The sequence below is a fragment of the Bos grunniens genome, chromosome 27, assembly GCF_055505025.1.
Source record: "Bos grunniens cultivar Pamir isolate PY7600 chromosome 27, Bosgru_T2T1.0, whole genome shotgun sequence".
NCBI classification, from domain to species: Eukaryota; Metazoa; Chordata; class Mammalia; order Artiodactyla; family Bovidae; genus Bos; species Bos grunniens.
This window is the reverse complement of record NC_141191.1, coordinates 40,419,172-40,437,800: the sequence shown is the minus strand read 5'-3', so window position 1 is coordinate 40,437,800 and position 18,629 is coordinate 40,419,172. Positions and strand designations below refer to the sequence as shown.

Sequence of the window (18,629 nt, the reverse complement as noted above, 5' to 3'; positions counted from 1 at the left end):
TAAAAGGATACGGAGGAGGGGAGAGCTACATTTGAAGACATTCTAACTAGAAAATCTCCTGATGATACATGGGGTTAAAGCCCACTGTGCCACTGTCTAAGGCGGGGGACATTAAGAAGCCAACATGTATTTTAAAGTTGCATGAGGTATTCCGCCCCCTCCCTCCACCTTGGCCATATGGGAGGGGAACTTGTTACTGTTAAAGTCCTTCAGAAGGTAAACGTCACAGACGGGGCCTGGCAGGCACTGTGAGGGGACAGACTGACACTGAGCTCTGCCCTGGAGCATCCCCTGCACACCTCAAACCTCTGAGTCCCCAACAGAACCATCTACAGCTCCAGCCAGAGTTCTGAAATCCCATGATTCCATGATTCCATTTTTAAACCTGTGGAGTGGGAGTGTTTCTGAGTACCCTGCTCACACAGATGGTGGTGGGAAGACTCTCAAGAATATACTGCATGTAGTAAAAGCCCATCTCACTACGTAATCACCCCCTTCACATCTCAGCCGAGCAGAGATGATGTTATCTTACAGACAGTCGCAAAAAGACAAGTGATTCATGGCAGCCAGCATCGGCATCCATGTGTGTAAGGAACATGGGAGAGGACATTCCTCCCTGTTACACATACCTGAGGCTCTGGGCGAGCTCAGGATGGAGTAGAAGAGGACCAGGTCTGCCCTCCACACGCTCAGGGGGGAGCTGGGGGAGGGAGGGCAGGAGGACCTGTCTGAACGATGAAATCACACACGCTGTCTCTGTCTTCCTGATGCTCTAAAAATACCCTGCACCGAACAAGTCATTTGTCAAGGCAACCTTTCTGAGACGAAGCCACGATCGATCTGCTGACCAGCACTTCCCCGCTCTCGTTTCATTTTGAGCCCTGCTTCGCCCTCATCTTCCACCAAACTGACCCACGCCCCCATCTTCATGCCAGACACCTGCCCCCTCACCTGCTCCCACCTGATCACTCTAGAGCCATGTTAGGTGCCTTCCTTGCTCAGTTTGTCACAGCACACTAGACGCTGGCAAAGACCGCACCAGGTCTCGTTATCCTAACACGCGACCGTCCGCACGCTTGAACACGGTGTGTCTTTACCTTGGTCTCCTTGGCGGAAAACTCTGAGGAGTTGGAAATTTTCATGGACTTTGAGCGGTGTGACTGCCGCCGGATGGAATCCTCGCGGGAGTATTTCACAGAGCCTGAGGTCCTCACCCGCACCTTGCTGGCACTCTGAACACTGTTCACGCCAATCATGTCGAAGGCTGCCTGGGGAAGGGGTCTGGAGAAATACAAAGGCACTTTCCAGCCGCCGCACGGCTCTGAAAGCTGGAGGAGCTCCGCCGGGTCGTGCCTGAGCAGCTCGGAGCGCCGAGATCGCCTCAGCCTAAGAAACACCAGGCTGCCTCCCCCAGCATCTTCAACTACCCTGTTTGCAGCGGGTCTGATTGTTCCAGGCACAGCTCACGTCACTGGCTGCGAACAGGAAAAAAAAATGCAGTCCCAGCCTCGCTACTCGTCTCTCCCCGTTACACACACTCACACACACACACACACACATTCATATTCACACACTAGAACAAATGGCAATTGGCCAGGCGAGCAATTCATTAACATTCCAAATAGCAACGCTATTTCTCCTGCGATTGTGCAGCAAGCTCATTAATGTCAACAACAAAATAAAGAGACCACAAATCAAAGTCTCGAGTAATGTGAGGCACCATGTGGGGTGGTAACAGAGATGAATTTCCAGAAAGAAAAAAAGAAAAATACTCTGGGCATCAAGCGGCTCAGTCAGTCAGTTCCAGGCGAGGACAAGGATGACAGCCACAAAGCCATCCCAACAAACATTGCTTTTCCTCTCTTCCTTCTTTCAAGCCACGCGCTGTTTAACAGTAACTCAAACTGCACTGCTTTCTGAAGAATTAAATGTTTCTTACAGCCTCAGACTACTACTACAGCCAGACATTTAACCAGGAATGTGGTCAGCCCATACAAGAAAGCCAGAATAAAGATGGTATGCCACCTCCCTCTCAGACCAGAAAGTTAAAAAAAAAAAAAATCAATTGGTTCGCACAGGTTAGCTTTAAATATGGCTTAGGGTGAGACAGATAAAGCCAGCTCTTATCAATAAGAAGCAAGAGGCCTTCCCAAGAGCTAGAAAAGCTGTTGGCACAGGAATGCATGCAGCCCCCCGAGTGAGAGACCCCCAAAGCTAACAGAAGAGCAGAGAATGTTAGTTCCTGACACGTGAAGTTTTGAGTATAATACTCAGGACTGCAACACCTCACTTATCTGACATCCCATGGGTAAGAGGGTTGGCCACAGAAGCCTGCATATAAAGGAGGTCTCAGTGCTAATGTTATTATAAATGCTATTTTAATACGGTCTGTAAAATGCCAATCTGGAAAGACAGTGCTGCCTCAACCGACCCCCCTCCTCAAGTCTGATCTTTCCTTTGATGACTCAGGACACAGATTTCATCCAGTTCGTGGCAGAGCCCCGAGGCACCTGAGCAGTGCTCACGCTGGGGGCCGACGCCTCCGCTGGCAGTGGGCCTGGCCGGTGCTGTCTGGACCGAGCCCCACGGCAGCGCTCCCTGCCGCCCCCTCCGGCCTCCTCACTCCCCATCTCCTACCCCTGAAGCATGTGATGCTTTAACTCTGCAACACGCAAAACAAAGACATCAGAGAATCTTGCTAGAATCTGGTCTAAAATAAGGTAGCAGATTTTGGAAGATCGTGGAGCTCTCCTCTCCTTCAGGAATACACCGAGTTTAGAGTCTATGACATCATTTTTGGCTACTTTAAGGTAAACTTTCCTCTCTTCCCAGGTAATCTGAAGCTCCTGAATCCTTTAAATTAAAAACATCCTGCAGTGACTTTATACTTTACAAAGCATGTTCCCAAGATATAAAAAGTGATGATAAAGTCGCTGGATTAGAACATGCAAAATTCTAACTTAAGCATATGATGATCCTATAGACCAATGTCTCCATTTAACACAAAAAACCTTGAGGTGGAACCCACGGAGGAACCAACAGCAGAGCCAAAATATGAAGTCTAAAGTACTGCTGGAAGACACTAGCCCCTGCTTCGGCGTGTCACAGACGTGACCAAGGGACGGGATGCAAGAGCAGCACGCGGTCTGGGTGTTAGCCAGGCAGCATGATAAGGAGTTAGAACATGCCTCCCGACGAGCTTCATTTTCTTTGCTCCACTGAAAAGGTTACACAAAAACAATGAGAGCCATGTGCTAGCATGGGCAGGAATGGAATCTGTGACAATACAACCTGATTTCTGGGGAGTTTGGCAGAAATATCCTATCTCAGCCCAAATATGTCATCTTTATCCAAAGAGGGCCCAGCTGGTCTTATTACTCCTGCAGTGTCATTCCTAGTAACCGCCCTCCCCTGTTGAACACCTTATGCTTTACAGGGGCAGCACGCATTACCTCGATTTGGTTCTTGACCACTCCATGAGGGCTGGGTTAGTGGGGACTCTAGAACCCCCACCTCACAGGTGGGAGAAGTCGGCCTGGGAGGTAAGTGCAGACCCCACCACGACCAAGCCGTTTCCTCACACTGGGGCTGCTTTTTGGACCCAGCGGGTCCTTGCAGTGGGAAGAACCCCTGGAGCATTCCGTGGACAGAGGAGCCTGGTGGAAGCTTATCACTGAGTCTGGAGAGAACAGCATTCCTCTGCCCTCCCTGCACCCCCAGTACATCCACCGGTCTCCGCGTGGACACAGTCAGAGCACAGAGGCCCGCCTCCGCAGCCTCAGGACAGCAGACGGGAGGGGTGTGTGCAAGCTGGCGGGAGCCCTGCCCTCAGCCCCACCTGCCAACCGGGACTCCACCCTGCTCCTGCCCAGCCACAGAGCCCTTCAGTCAGGCTGGGTCCTCATCCCCGCAGATGGCAGCCTCCACTCGACGCGCACACGCAGCATGCGCGTGCCTGCCGGCCGAGGCTCCCCTGAATGGTCCCCACGGGGGTCCTCCCTCCAGCACTCTCTTGCTGCACCCCGATCCCGGCTCTCATCATTCGGAGCTCAGCTCAAACGTTACCTTTCCAAGGGACTTTCTCTGGCCACCCTACTAACATAGACTCGCCCTCCACCCCATCACGGTCCCTCGTGACTGCCATCTCCTGTTGGCAGGGCATCCCTGCCATCACAGCATCTACAGCGGCATCTGCAGAGAGCAGGAGCTCTGTGACTACTTGTGGAACAAACTCCTTAAATACACAGGAAGTTTCCCTTCTCCACTGTATTTCATGTCATTTTAAGAAAATTCAGCATAATTTTTATTTTCTGAAAAATGAATACAGTTGATGCAAAATAGATTTCTTGCTTAAAGGTAAAATAGAGCAGGCAGTGAAATTTAAGCTTCCTTCCCACACTAGCTCCCAGTCCCTCTGCCCAGAAACAAGCCGTGTTGCCGGTTTCGGATGCATCCTCTTCGAGATAACTCATCCATGTACACTGTGCGTGTGGGGGGTGTACCTGCATCCTTTCTCTTCTTACGGGCTACAGATGTCGATGAAAGCATGATATAATATTGTTTCTTGTCTTTTCCGGTCATCAAAAAACATTCTACTTGAGCACACAAAATCCTGCCTCACCCTGATTCAGAGCTGCGCAGTATCCCAGCATGCAGATGCAGCAGACTGGGCACTTGGTTCTCAGTCTTTGCTCCATAAATCAGGACACAGTGAGCACGTGCTGTAGCACATCGTGAATACCATTTAAACAACGTGGTTTTCCCATTGTTTTCGAACAAGTCTACTTTTCCTCCCCTCACAGTTACATCACCCACAGTTGTGCTGGGCACACATGGGGTTCACAACTAGAGTCAGTATTTAACTCTGGCCTTGTCCTGACCATCCTGCTCTGAGAAGGCTTGACTGTTTTTAGATGTCAGCCAGCCTCTCAAGGAGCCTGCCTGCCGTGAAACAGAGGCAGGCCTCCTGGAGAGCAGCAGCTGTTTATAAAGTACAAAAGAGCTTTTCATAAAAGCTCCAGCAGAAAATAAAGGTGACTTCCACACCAAATAGAAATTGTAGGAGAGATTTAATTACGCCCATTAACTGGAAGGCTGGGAATCCATACTTCATCTTCTGAGGTTTTCTCTGACCGAAGACACCGTTTGGTACGTAAGTCCTAACAGGCTTCTAAAAAGTGTCTCAGTTAACGGTCAACAGAAAAGCTCTAAACCTCTTAAAAGGCAGAGCCCCCAAGAATTTAACTCCATTTAATACATTGCTTCCGGTTTTCCAGGTGGCTCAGCGGTAAAGAATCTGCATTGCAGGAGACGCAGGTTCGATCCCTGGATTGAGAAGATCCCCTGGAGGAGGAAATGGCAACCCACTCCAGTATTCTGGCCTGGGAAATCCCATCGACAGAGGAGCCTGTCGGGCTACAGTCCATAGGGGTCTCAAAGAGTCGGACACGACTGAAGTGACTAAACGACGACAATAATACATTGCTCACCTGTGCCTGCTAGGTGCCAGGCCCCGGGGGTGCAGTCAGCACCGATGCTACCAGGCCCCGAGCATGTGCCTGCTAGGTGCCAGGCCCCGGGGGTGCAGTCAGCACTGTGCCTGCTAGGTGCCAGGCCCCGGGGGTGCAGTCAGCACTGTGCCTGCTAGGTGCCAGGCCCCGGGGGTGCAGTCAGCACTGTGCCTGCTAGGTGCCAGGCCCCAGGGGTGCAGTCAGCACTGTGCCTGCTAGGTGCCAGGCCCCGGGGGTGCAGTCAGCACTGTGCCTGCTAGGTGCCAGGCCCCGGGGGTGCAGTCAGCACTGTGCCTGCTAGGTGCCAGGCCCCAGGGGTGCAGTCAGCACCGATGCTACCAGGCCCCGAGCATGTGCCTGCTAGGTGCCAGGCCCCGGGGGTGCAGTCAGCACCGATGCTACCAGGCCCCGAGCATGTGCCTGCTAGGTGCCAGGCACCAGGGGTGCAGTCAGCACCAATGCTACCAGGCGCCTAGCATACAGCTCGCACACAGCTGGGGGTGCGAGGCAGGGGCGATGGGAAATTCTACCACCATAAGCACAATGGTGAGCACCTTCGGGGTGTCAGTGAGCCGAGGGCTTGGAGACCTCCGATGAGGGAGGCAGGACGACGGCACTGGCACGAGGCCGATGCGCCTTCCTCTTTATGAAAACATTAGTGGAAAAGGCTTCAGGCTGACTTAAGCACTCTGGAGAGAAGCCAAAGTGGCCAAGAATCCTGCATCCCAACTGTCCTCAACCCACAGAGGGCTGGGGAGGGAAGAGAGGTGGGGTACAAAAGGAAACCGGCTTGGGCTTGTTTTCTGAACAGAGTGATGTATGTGAAAGGGTCTCTGGGCTCTTCCGGGTTCTTCAGATCACACTGGCCTGTTCCGAGAAGAGTAAAAGGTGGAGCCCCGATCTGGGAGTCAGGGTCCCAGGGTCCAACATCTTCAAGAGGCTGGTGCTACCATCACGATGCTATGCTATGCTATGCTAAGTCACTTCAGTCGTGTCTGACTCTGTGCGACCCCATAGACGGCAGCCCCCCGGCTCCCCAGTCCCTGGGGAAGGTGCTGACAAATGATTTCTTTTCTGGGCTGTTCATGTGCACATCATTTCACTGGGAGAGCTGGAAGGAACCTTAGAAATGATCCCCTTCAGTCTCTTCATTTTATAGATGGAGATTCCTGAGACCCAGGAAACATCAAGTTGGCCTGTCTGGGGCGTCATAACTAAGTAACAGAACTGAGACTTCTGTCCAATACGAGCAGCTTTCCTCCTGTGCCATCTGCTTCTTGATACTAAACATTCCACAGCCACACATCTTTTCACACTGCCATAAGGCTTAAAATGGTCACCTTGAAATGGGAAATCCAGTATGAGGAGACTGACTCTAGAAGTGAATGGAGGTCAGCCCACTCATGGAATAAGTACAGAGAGAAGGCTTGAAAAATCAACTCTCCCAGCAGCTCAGGAGCTCACCCTGGCTCTGGAATACGTGTGGAAGTTTCCTGCCCATGACGTGGCAGGAGTGAGGCATCCTGCCATCCTCAGGTCCTGTTCCTTCCCATTCAGCAACATGACCACCAAGCTAGGGAACCCGGCGGAGAACAGTATCATACCCTAGCCACTGAGAGTACATGCCAACAACAAATGGTTTCCAACAGTAAACAGAAATGGATTAGATAAAAATTTACTCGCTGCTTTATTTCTCCAGGCTTTCCAGCTGATCCTCCTCCAGTCTGAGGACCAATTCTGAAGCCGGCAGAGGAGGCAGGCTTCCAGTGCTCCAAGGCAGGATCGGATGCTGAGGCGTATGGTCCGGCCACAGGAGGCCTCAGGCAGCCTCCCCTGTCCCCCACCCAAGCTCAGCCTGAGCCCAAACCCCGTTGCCACGTGTCACCAATCTACTACCTTAGCAGACCAGACACACCTCACAGACTGCCCCCCGACCAGAACAGACCGTGTCCCTCAGAACACACACTGGACCTGCCCTCGGGCCCCTCTGTCCTGCAATCCCAGCCTGAGAAGCTGGCTTCATAGCCCCTTCCTTTTACCCGCTGACTCTATTCATAGAGGTGTGATGAGTGCTTACCTTCCCATTTCAGGTGGACACAAAAGTGAAAAGTTCTGTCCAGCAGCGGGGCTAAAGATTTCCTTCATTCAGAAGTCATTATCTGGAATGTTAACTAAGCCCGAACTTAATGAACAATTGCTGTCTTTGGGGATGAGCAGCCGGAGGTCAAAGTACCTGTGACTTGTTGACCCTCAAGGACAGCTGCCTCCTTCCAGCGGCCCTCAGCCTGGCCTGTATATTCACAGGCTTTAGTTTCATCTGTTCTTCGAACATACAAAACAACTGGATGGGGAAAAGTCTTTCAATAGAAATTTCTTACCTTTAAAATTAAATAACATTCTTGCCAGATGGGGAAGAAAACACTAAGCATGAAATAGTTCCAACCTTGAAAAAAAACATTATTTATCCCTCATAAACCAAAGCCAGTCACGTAAGACATTTAGACAAGAGTCATCTATTACACTTCCTATTTAGAAGCCCAGGAAAACAAAGATGGAAAGCTGCATCCTTGTGTTCATAAGGCATAATTCTGTGTAGCTGACGCTGCCACATTCAGCTCGGACCTTTTCAAGCTATCACAGGGAAAAGAAACACAGCACTTTGTCTTAAAGCCACTAGACCTTCTGGGGGGGGGACAGAAATCTACTGTGTGTAACTAAGACACTAAATCCTTGGAACGGAGGTCTTTATTCCAACTCAAAGTACATATGAAATGCAGGTATAGAAGTGGGATCAGTTCAGAGACCCCAGGGCTGTTCTTCTAGTTGCTGGAGGAGGTCATCAAAAGCAACTGTCTACTGGCTGACCCTGGGGCTGGACCCAGGCGATCAGCAACTCCTCACTCTCCCAGGTCCTCGAAATGTGCCTTCCCCACACTAGGAGCTGCCCCAGGACGTGGCCGTGAGACAGGTGGTGTTGGGACCATCTGGATGGCCTGCCTGATGAACTCAGGTAAGTCTCCTTATAAGCTTTAAGATCCTGGAGGCAGGTGCAGAGATTGGCTTGTCTCTCGGCCACTCGAGACAAGCCTGGTAAGTTCCTTGCGTACTAAACCAGCCCCTACCAGCCTGCGGTGGCTGCCTCTTCCTTCAGTCTCTCCTCGTCCTCCTCATATGGGGCCAGTCTGCAAACCGACACTAGTGAGTAAACCAATCGATGCGACGGTCAGTGCTGAGAAGATACGCTGTTCCAGAAGCCAATCCAATAAACTTGCCCATAATAATCTCTTAATAACATTTTGTGTCAATTCAACAAATATGCCCCAAGTGCCTAAGGCAGGCCAGGCACAGTGTCCAGAAGGAAATAAAAGGTCAGACATCGCTGCCCTTGTGGAGCTTCACACCAATGACAAATTATTCTCCAAGTAAGAAACAAAGCCAATCACCGTACATAACTCTACTTGCATTCTTTTCCAAAAAACCCCAAAATGATTGGAGCAGATAGAGCATCAGTTTTTGCTGCCTCACTCTCATTTATCAGCAAGTTCTGTAAACCCACAAATTTTCATTTTCCATTTCTCTGATTAGTTCACTTAGTAGTCTGGGTCACTTCTTGGTGTCTATCAGTCTTTAATAATTTCAAATCATATTTAATTTCACCAAAAATGGTCCCCGCTTGGTGTTACAGGGGAGTACTATAAGCTCTATAGTGCAGAAGACAAAACACCCGTTTAAGTCCGTTCACCACTATGATTTCCCTCATTTCTGATGTCAGGCACTAGAAATACAATGTTAAACCAAACCAGATGGATCCCTCCTCCCACTGGGCTTACACTGAGATAGAGAGCAACCAAAGAATCATTCATCAAAAATAATCAAATAATCACACGAGCAAATGTAAAACGGTGATGTGCCGGCGTGACGGACGCCGCGTCTCCACAGGTTCAGGCCTGGTCGTCAGGAGTGAAGGAGGCAGGCTTCCCTGAGCAACGCGGGAACCACACGGGGCCACGGGCTGCACGGTGCTCAGGAGGGGCCAGGGTACCAGCACACGCAGCCTCGCAGCGGCCACGGCGGTTGTGCGCGTCACAAGGGGAGCGGGCTCATTCAGGGACATTTTTGCTTGTGTTTCCAAACTCATCACTGCCTTTCATTCTTGAAATAACAGTACACCAAACTGCCCATTCCACATGAATATTATTTTAAACTTCTCAATCAGCAAGGTCTTTCTGGAATTCTAACCAAAGGAAAAAAAAAAAAGTAACACAGAAAGGAACCATGTAAATCCCTGTAAGACCAAAGCTGTACTCCAGGGCTTCAGAAGGACATTTCCAGGAACAGAAGGTCTAGGGAGGAGTCTGGAGTGACAGCAGCTTACCCTCAAGTGAACTCCTGAAGGATTTAGAAAAATCTTGGAGCACATTCAAGAGTCTGGTCCATTCTAAAATAGGCACAGGCTGGACTATCCACACCATAGGGTATCAAACGATTAGCTTTGCAAACCGAGTCAGACTTTCTGACGTTGGGAAGATACAGGACTGTTTCAAACACAGTGTCCCTAAACTGCTGGTTATATTATCGCCACACCCCCAAAGGAGTCCTTAGTAACATCTGCACGGTTTCTATGGAACCAGATCAGCTGGAAATGTGCAACCTTAAAAAAAAAAAAACTAAACTAAACAAACCAGCCCAGTAGATTTCTACTTAACACTCTCTGCCTCCTCCAAATTCCAGGGTGGCCCAGCCTGTAGCGGTGGCTTCTCCAAGGTTAACAGCGCTAAAGTGGCAGCAAGGTGCAGCCGTTCTGAGCCAAGCAGACTGTTCACGTCTTGGCTTTGTCCCTGACTGAACATACGCTTCTGGGTAAGTTCCTTAAATTTTCCAGATCTCAAGGAAAAATGGGGAAAACATGACTCAGTGGCCATTTGTTGATTTCAGGTGATTCACTAAAAACAACTTCCTATTTGAGGGGAAATCCCACCATGTGCCAGAGAGGGGACGAATCGTCCTGGTCTCTGTAAGTTTGCACCAGGGGCCATGGGACCTGAGCTCGGCCACTTGATGCTCCCAAGGGAGTGACAGAGACACAGGGTCAGAGCATCCATGCTGCAGAAGTGGTGGCAGCTGTGGTGGCTGCCCTCCCCTTTCCCATGGAAGCCACTTGGCATTTCCTATACAGTCAGCCTTCCTTGGTGGGACCCTACCGTCCACTATGATTCTCAAAGAGCCTCCCCGCTCCAGTTTGTGAGCTACCTGATGACTTCTCAGGAGATTCCTTTTACCCTTCAGGTATCCAGTGTCAGTTTCCATTTATTCTGTAGCTGAGAATCCCAGCTGTAAGAAATGACATTATTGGTGATGGTGGAAAAGAAACACAGATGAAGCACTTAGCACAGCATCTGACGTATACGTGGCATATTCGTGATACTTGGGGAGTAAAGCTAGATCCAGATACTCCTGCCCAAGTTTCACGAAATGAACAACAGAAGAGCTCAACTGGAGCTTCGCTTCAGTAACAAAGATTAAGAAGATCCTGGTTCCTATTTAAGCCCAAGCCACCAAATAGTAAATGGTCACCAATAATTCATGTTTCCTGTGCCTTAAACATCTCTCTGCTTCTCCCAACCCACCTCCACTTCCCACATCTGCTCTGTCCCCTCCACCATACTGCCCCCCAAGTCTCTGGAGGAAACATTCTACAGAACTCTAACTCAACAGTGAGGTCCCTCCTCTAGATGAAATCTTTTATTTCTTAGATAATAAATTAAAATTATTCTGATAAATGAAATGGTTTTCAACATAGCCATGCTCATTCAGGGGGTCTTTAGTGCTGGTCAAGTATGTGCTAGAAATTTATAGCATCCCCCATAAAAATGCTACTATCTCTGGGATGTTAAAAACAGTCCAGCACACATTTTAATGTAAGAGGAACCAATAAATGGAAATATAACAGAATCTAAGACAAATAGCATTCAAAAGGGATCAGAGCTAGGCTGTGCAATTCTCAAATTCTCCAAGGACAAAACCACCCCAAGAAGACTAAAAATCTCTAGCAGAAGGAAGATACCTCCTTACAAAGAAGAGCAGCAACCAAGGGCTGACAAGAGTCAGCGTGACAGTGAGACTGAGACCCCAACCTGGGTTGAGAATCGGAAGGAAACCTACTGTCTCTCAGAGGAAGTGCAGACACACAGCCTGGGTGCCAGACAGCCCCAGGAAAGCGCAGGTCTGAGGTGAGAAAGAGGTTAGCAGCATCTTTCAGGACTCCTGTCCTAATAGGGTAGAAACACAACTAGGTAAGACGCCAAATAACTTAAAAGCACACTCTTAGTCCTCTTCCACATACTTCAGGAAAAAACCTGAGGGATTTCACAGACCTAGTGGGCACCTTCTGTCTATTCTCTCCTAAGGTGTATTTTCACTAAGGACTAATTGATGTACAAAATAATACAAAAGCAATGGTTATGCTAATTAACTAATCATACTAATTAGTATATTAATTAAACTAATAATAATAATAAAAAGAACACCTTTCAAATCCCCACCCCCGATATGTAAAACAGAATGTAACAGGGCCATTAAAACTTCCTGAGGTCCCATCTCACCTGCTATGCTCTTGTCTATCTAAATGCCCTGAAAAACAATCTGGCATTATCTTGCAGAGTAGAGTTTGTCACATGACCTGGCAGTTCTCTTGTATATCTATATGCTCCAGGAGACGAGTTCAAAATCTGCCATTGTTTGTACCAGGAGAGCATGGGAAACCATTCAAATGGCTAAATTACTTATGACGACGTTGTGCAACACAACAGCATGTCTTCCTATTGCGAGGGAAAGGGCAGGGAACGGCCCAGATGGACACTGTGGTGGGCCCCCCTGCTGGCCCCTCAGGAGGGAAGGACATGTTGGCCTCGCCTGTCGGCCCCTCGGAGGGCTGCCCAGAGCTGAGGGGAGCCGCCCAGAGCTGAGGGGAGCCGCCTGCTCCCTCAGGCCCTGCAGGACAGCTCTGCAGGGACACCGCTCCACTTCAGGCCTCCGAGAAAGTCAACGGAGGCCTCCATCGGGATTGCATCAGAGCCCAACTTCTTTCCCTCTCTCTTCCACAGTGCTCCCTACCCCTCCCTGGCATGATCTGCAGGTCACTCCCCACTAAACTTCCTACAAGTTAATATTTGACTCAGAGTTTGCTGCCCAGGGATCTTGACCTGGGCCCTCACTTCACTTACACCATCGCATATAATCCTTAGGATAAGTCCTGTCAGATAGATACTGTCAATCTCATTGTAGAGACGGGTTTCAGAGGAGTTAGCTGAATTGCCTAAAGTCATTCAGCTGAAATCAGGAACTGAAGTCACTGCTGAATCTACTGAGTTTCCTACAAACTATGTTTTTACTGTCACTCTGTGTGTCCTGAGCTGAGCTTGTATTTTTATACATTCCTAGAAGCAAAGAGATGCGCATTTCTTTTAAAGCCTTCTTTGAGTCAAGTCCTAATGGTAATTTCCCCCCAGAATTATCAAGGTTTTACTATTTTATAGTAACACAGCATCACGCTCACTCACCAAGTCATGGTGAGTCTACTGGTTTTGAGTGTAAGATTAAATAAGAAATATTTTATTTTTATTGAGCGAGCTCTGAAAAATCTAGCTGTGCCACTTTTACTCATTCTGATCAGGATAAAGGGGAGCTGTTCGGTCTCAAGTCACACCATCATTAGTTACATGGGAAAGTTCAGGGCCGTCCTGTTCAACAGAAATACAATGAAAGGCACATATATAATTTACTACTTTCTAGTAACCTTATTAAAATGGGTAAAAAGAAAATAGGTGAAATTAACTTTAATAATATATTTTACTTAACCTGACATTATCTAAAACATCATCATTTTAACATATAATCGATACAAAAATTTGTAATAAATTAAAATCCTCTTTGTGTACCAAGTCTTTGGAATCTGGCAGCATTTCAGCATTCAGATTATGTAGTGAGCACTCAGCCTCGCCACGTACTGAGTGCTCAGCACAGTCAAAGGGGAAAGAGCAGGAAACACAGGGCTGATGACAAGAGGTGAAAGTTTTCATTATTTTTATAATACGACCCACTCCTTTCTAGGCAACAATAAAAGTACTTGATAGTAAGACTCATCATGAAAACTCTTCTCTCAAATATCAAGCCTGAAGCCTGTCTCCTTGCTGATCTATTTAAACAAGAGAGATATTTCTTTTATTTATATTATTGAGGTATGATGGGGTCCATGATAGACTAAGACATCATGTCTTTGTCATCAGTAGACTTGGGAATGCTTTGTCATCTGAGTATTAGTATTATTAAAAAAAAAAACCTTCTTGAATGGCATTTCAAGTTTCAAGAATAGAAACAAGGTCCCTTCTCTGTTCCTTTATATTAAAATACTCAGAATACCCCAAAGCTCTGCTTCTGAGATCTGAATAACCTTCAGATTTGCTGAATTTTTTGCTGAATATTTGCTGAATAACCTTCAGCAAATTTCCATTCTTTACGGACCTCCAATCCTCACCTATGAGGGATGGATGTTACATGAGAAATCTCTACTGTTCTTTCCAAAATCAACATTTTGTGACTACCTGGCAGAGTCTGATGAGTAAGCTGTCTTCTGAAAAGCAACCCAAAATTTATTTCTTTGTTGTCCTGCTTTTTCCTGAGAAAAAGTTGCACATTATTTACCTATTAGTGTTAAACTAAATATTGGTCCCCAAAGTTCCCATCCTAATCCCTGTATTAGACGATGTTCATTTACACTGCGAGTATGTTACCTTACACAAGAAAAGGGGCTTTGAAGGTATGATTACGTTAAGATCTTGAGGTGGGGAGACTGGCCTGGACTCTCCTGGCAGGCACAATGGAATGACAAGCGTTCTTACACGAGAGATTTAGGAGGTCGGGGTCAGAGGACACTAACGATAGAGACAGGGCTTACCACACTTGTGCTGTCTTAAGACACTGGAATTAGGGTACTTTGTTACCGCCCAGCACGAGACTAGTACATCTATACACCATACAAGCTTCATCCCAGGTGGCATACCATGGGCCTTCTTTATCAGAAGTGGATGCACTGATTTCTAACTCACCTTCCTGTTTCATTAGAGTTGAAAGGTTTTATGTTGATTCTTATATGTGAGAATAAGAACAGTATATAAGTTTTAATTAAAAAAACAGCACTTTCTCTTTCTGGAAAATATGCAGAAATATTAAAATTTTAAATTACCATTCATGAAGACAGCAAGTCTATATTAAAGCCAAGGCATCTGTGAGCTTCTGAAGATCCCCATTCCCCTTCCCCGCCAAAAACCTCACTCAAACAGGGCTCATCAGGAAATGGATAAAAAGATTCAAGGAACAGCAGAGAGATCCTTTTGTCAACCCAAACCCCTCTTCTTACCCAGGTACAGGGTTGCTGTTGGGAAGATGTCTTGCAAAGATTGTTCCCAGCCCCACCTGCCATCAGAGTGTGAGTGACAGAACCCGAGCCTCCTGCAGGTCCTTCAGAACCCCTGCCCCTCCCTCCTTTTACAAGCAAGACACACAACAAGAAAGATGTCTCTGGGGATGAGGAAGGCACAGCATGGAGAGAGGCTGCTACATTTCTGCAGAGAAGGAAGCAACCTGCTCACCAGGCATGTCTTCCTCACACAACCGGCCAGGCAAGAAATCCATCTCAGCTGTGTTTGAGCCACAGTCAACTTGGGATCATTTACTACAGCAATTGTAGCCCACTCAGACTGACAAGTGTATTTACCATTAAGAAAGATGACCCAACACTTGGTTCTTGAGTTTACTTCCCTGGTGATAATTCACGGTATGTGGTAAAAATCATAGCTTTGTAGGTAGTGAACTGACCAAATCTTCTACTTACTGGGTCAATTACTCTGTATGAAGCAGAGTTTGCTCAGAAAGTGTTTGCTGAGATGTAATTCCTGGTAAAGATTTCAGGTAGTGTCAAGACTACTGGTCAACATATGATGATAGGAGAAAAATAAAAGGAATTCAAATGGTGTAAAAGGTTAATTAATTATAAACTTTTGGGTAAGCATACTGAGATACAGAGTGGGTGTACGGTAAGACAGGGAAAAAGCAATATGTGGAATTTTGTATTATTTCCATTATTTAAATCAAAGTTCTTCCCAGTACTACAGATTGAACAAAATTATAAGCAGATCTTAAAAATCAAGCTATAGATTTTGCTTTAATTCTTTCCTTTCTTTACTAAGTCCACTGGCAAATGGTTAACTTTCAGACTTCTTCCCAGGAATAAAATTTTCCCTGCAGGCAGTTAATCAACAACCAAATTCCTGGAAACTTATAATATTGTAAGGCTTCATTATTTGCAAGGGCACCTAATGGAATTTTGCTTGAGTCAAAATTGCCTCATTTCCTAGGCCAAGAATTAGAGAAATGGGACCTGAAATCAACCACCATCTTTTTGGGCTTCCTATTAACATTACACATAATATATATCTTTAAAAAAAAAAAAAATATATATATATATATAAAATGCAGCAACTCTCCATCTTTTCCTTCTTAATTTAAGCATTTAATTAGATATAAAAGGTACCTAAAATCCAAGAATTCATCATACGCTGTTAGAAGTATGCCTATTTTTTATTCTCATGACTGAGGCATCAAAAGAGTATATATTTATACTAATAATAGGAAACATGGTGTAGTTTCTAGAGTATGGTGTTTTATTTTGGATCAAGCCTTTAAAGATATAAAACACCACAGAAACAGTGTGAACATTGCCTAGAGGCCATATCCCACACGCATCATCTTAAACCTTTCTGCAACAGTTGAGAAAATCAGCAATGTGCTCTGGGAGCCAACCATAAGCAGTACAGTGTGGTCATTCAGTCCCCTGAGTCCTGCAGGACGGAATGAGAGCTTCCAGGTCAATAATTTTATCATTAGATACCATTACCTGTTCATAAATTACTTGAACACTGGAGCATAAAGACTTAAAGAAACCATTTCATAAAACAAGAATGGTTAAAGTCTCATTTCCTCACCGAAAAACAAAGACAAAAACAGATTAGATAACGATGCAGAAAAGGCAGTTTCATTTTTATTTAAGAGGAAAACAGAACAAAAACCTAAAGTGTGCTAAAGTGTGACTAATTTCCACAACACCAAAAGAAGGGCATAAACAGGAAAGAAGCCAAGCCTCTAGGCCGCTGGGCTTCAAGACCAATGGCCCTCGGGACAGCATGTTAGCATGCACCTTTCTTTCCTTCTTTCTTTTCTGTCTTTCCCTCCCCCTGTGTCTGAGGACACAGCACAACAGAAAGGGTGCTGGCCTGAGATACTGACCTGCTGAGGCTGTAGCCACACCCGCCCCTGCGGCACAAGCTCGCAGGGTCCCTACAGGTCCCCAGGCCTCGGTGTGTTCACCTGTGCAGATGGACGGGCTCTAAGGTCCTTGCAGCTTTCAAGGTCTACAAGTTCATAAAATTGCATTTTATCTTAAATACTGTATTAAAAAGACTTTGGTCACAGGAAATGACATACGTCTTGAGTTGGCATAAATAATTCCAATGAGAACACAAGGTTCATCCAGCCTGCTATAAATTTTAAACCCACAAACTTATTTTAATAATCCCCTATGTGAAGACCATAACAGAAAACCTAGCATATTGCAAGGAACCTCCTACACAGGATAAAACAGAATCATAATGACTGTCAATAGAGCATAGCTGATCACTTATATTACTGTCCAATTAAACCAAATATATGTGTGCGAATGTCATTCACCATGTGTCTGCTCAGTCGTGTCTGACTCTTTGTGACCCCATGGACTGTAGTCTGCTAGGCTCCTCTGGCCATGGAATTTTCCAGGCAAGAATACCAGAGTGAGTTGCCATTTCCTGCTCCAGGACATCACCACGTGAGTGAAGTCCCTTGTTGTAGAAAAACACACAAAAATGGCTTCCAAATAGAATTCACAGCAAGTAAACTCCAATATGTTTAAAATGATATACACATCAATCTGTCAAGATACATTTTCTTCAAATGCACAGGGCTTATTTGGTAATGTATAGTGTGCCTCTTTAAGCCTATATTTACTCTTAAAGTGGAATTGTTCACCAATTGTAAGACCTTTTATAATAGCATAGCCAACAGCTTTCCCAAGGGTGTAAAAATCCACTTACAAAGTAGAAACTTATGAATGATATTTCACCTCAATCTTTTTCTATCTCGCCAAAAAACAACCACGAAAAAGCCATTGATGTGAAATACAATGTTCATAGGACCGTTTATGGTGTGTGAGATTTTTGCTTACAAATTGTATAAAAATTACATGAAAGAATTGAAAATAAGAGCAAAAACAAACAAACTCTTTAAGATCCCATTAGTATTTTATTCCCCGAGGCAGAGGGTTTCCTGGAGCTCTGAGGCTGATCTCCAGTACTTTATTTCCTGAGGCAGAGGGTTTCCTGGAGCTCTGAGGCTGATCCCCAGTACTTATTGCCCGAAGCAAAGGGTTTCCTGGAGTTCTGAGGCTGATCCCCAGTACTTATCGCCCGAGGCAGAGGGTTTCCTGGAGTTCTGAGGTTGATCTCCAGTACTTTATTGCCTGAGACAGAGGGTTTCCTGGAGTTCTGAGGCGGATCCCCAGTACTTATTCCCCGAGGCAGAGGGTTTCCTGGAGTTCTGAGGTTGATCTCCAGTACTTTATTGCCCGAGGCAGAGGGTTTCCTGGAGTTCTGAGGCTGATCCCCAGTACTTATTCCCCGAGGCAGAGGGTTTCCTGAAGTTCTGAGGTTGATCTCCAGTGCTTTATTCCCCGAGGCAGAGGGTTTCCTGGAGTTCTGAGGTTGATCTCCAGTTCTTATTCCCCGAGGCAGAGGGTTTCCTGGAGCTCTGAGGTTGATCCCCAGTACTTTATTGCCCGAGGCAGAGGGTTTCCTGGAGCTCTGAGGCTGATCCCCAGTACTTTATTCCCCGAGGCAGAGGGTTTCCTGGAGCTCTGAGGCTGACCCCCAGTACTCTCCGTGCCACATACCTCTCCCAGGCACTTTGCTATCCACCACTCATCCATCTGCAGAGGAAGCTGAGACAAGCAGCCTGTAACCAATCATTCGTTCTACC

The 18,629-nt window shown here is 46.7% G+C and overlaps 1 protein-coding gene across 17 annotated transcripts in view; it reads right to left on the bottom strand.

Annotated features, from left to right (window-relative positions):
• PSD3 (pleckstrin and Sec7 domain containing 3) overlaps positions 1–18,629 on the bottom strand; it is a 607,319-nt gene that overhangs the window by 157,521 nt on the left and 431,169 nt on the right. For 5 of the 17 annotated variants that reach the window (XR_015156255.1, XR_015156252.1, XR_015156253.1 and 2 more), the window contains one exon: positions 1,098–1,281. The exons of 11 other annotated variants lie outside the window; for them this stretch is intronic. Coding sequence is in view for 3 of the 6 variants with exons in the window: in XM_086380551.1 (XP_086236677.1) it covers positions 1,098–1,281 (184 nt within the window). In the remaining 3 variants the exon portion in view is untranslated. The remainder of the gene's footprint in view (positions 1–1,097; positions 1,282–18,629) is intronic. One more of the 17 variants, XM_086380560.1, reaches the window with a different exon arrangement.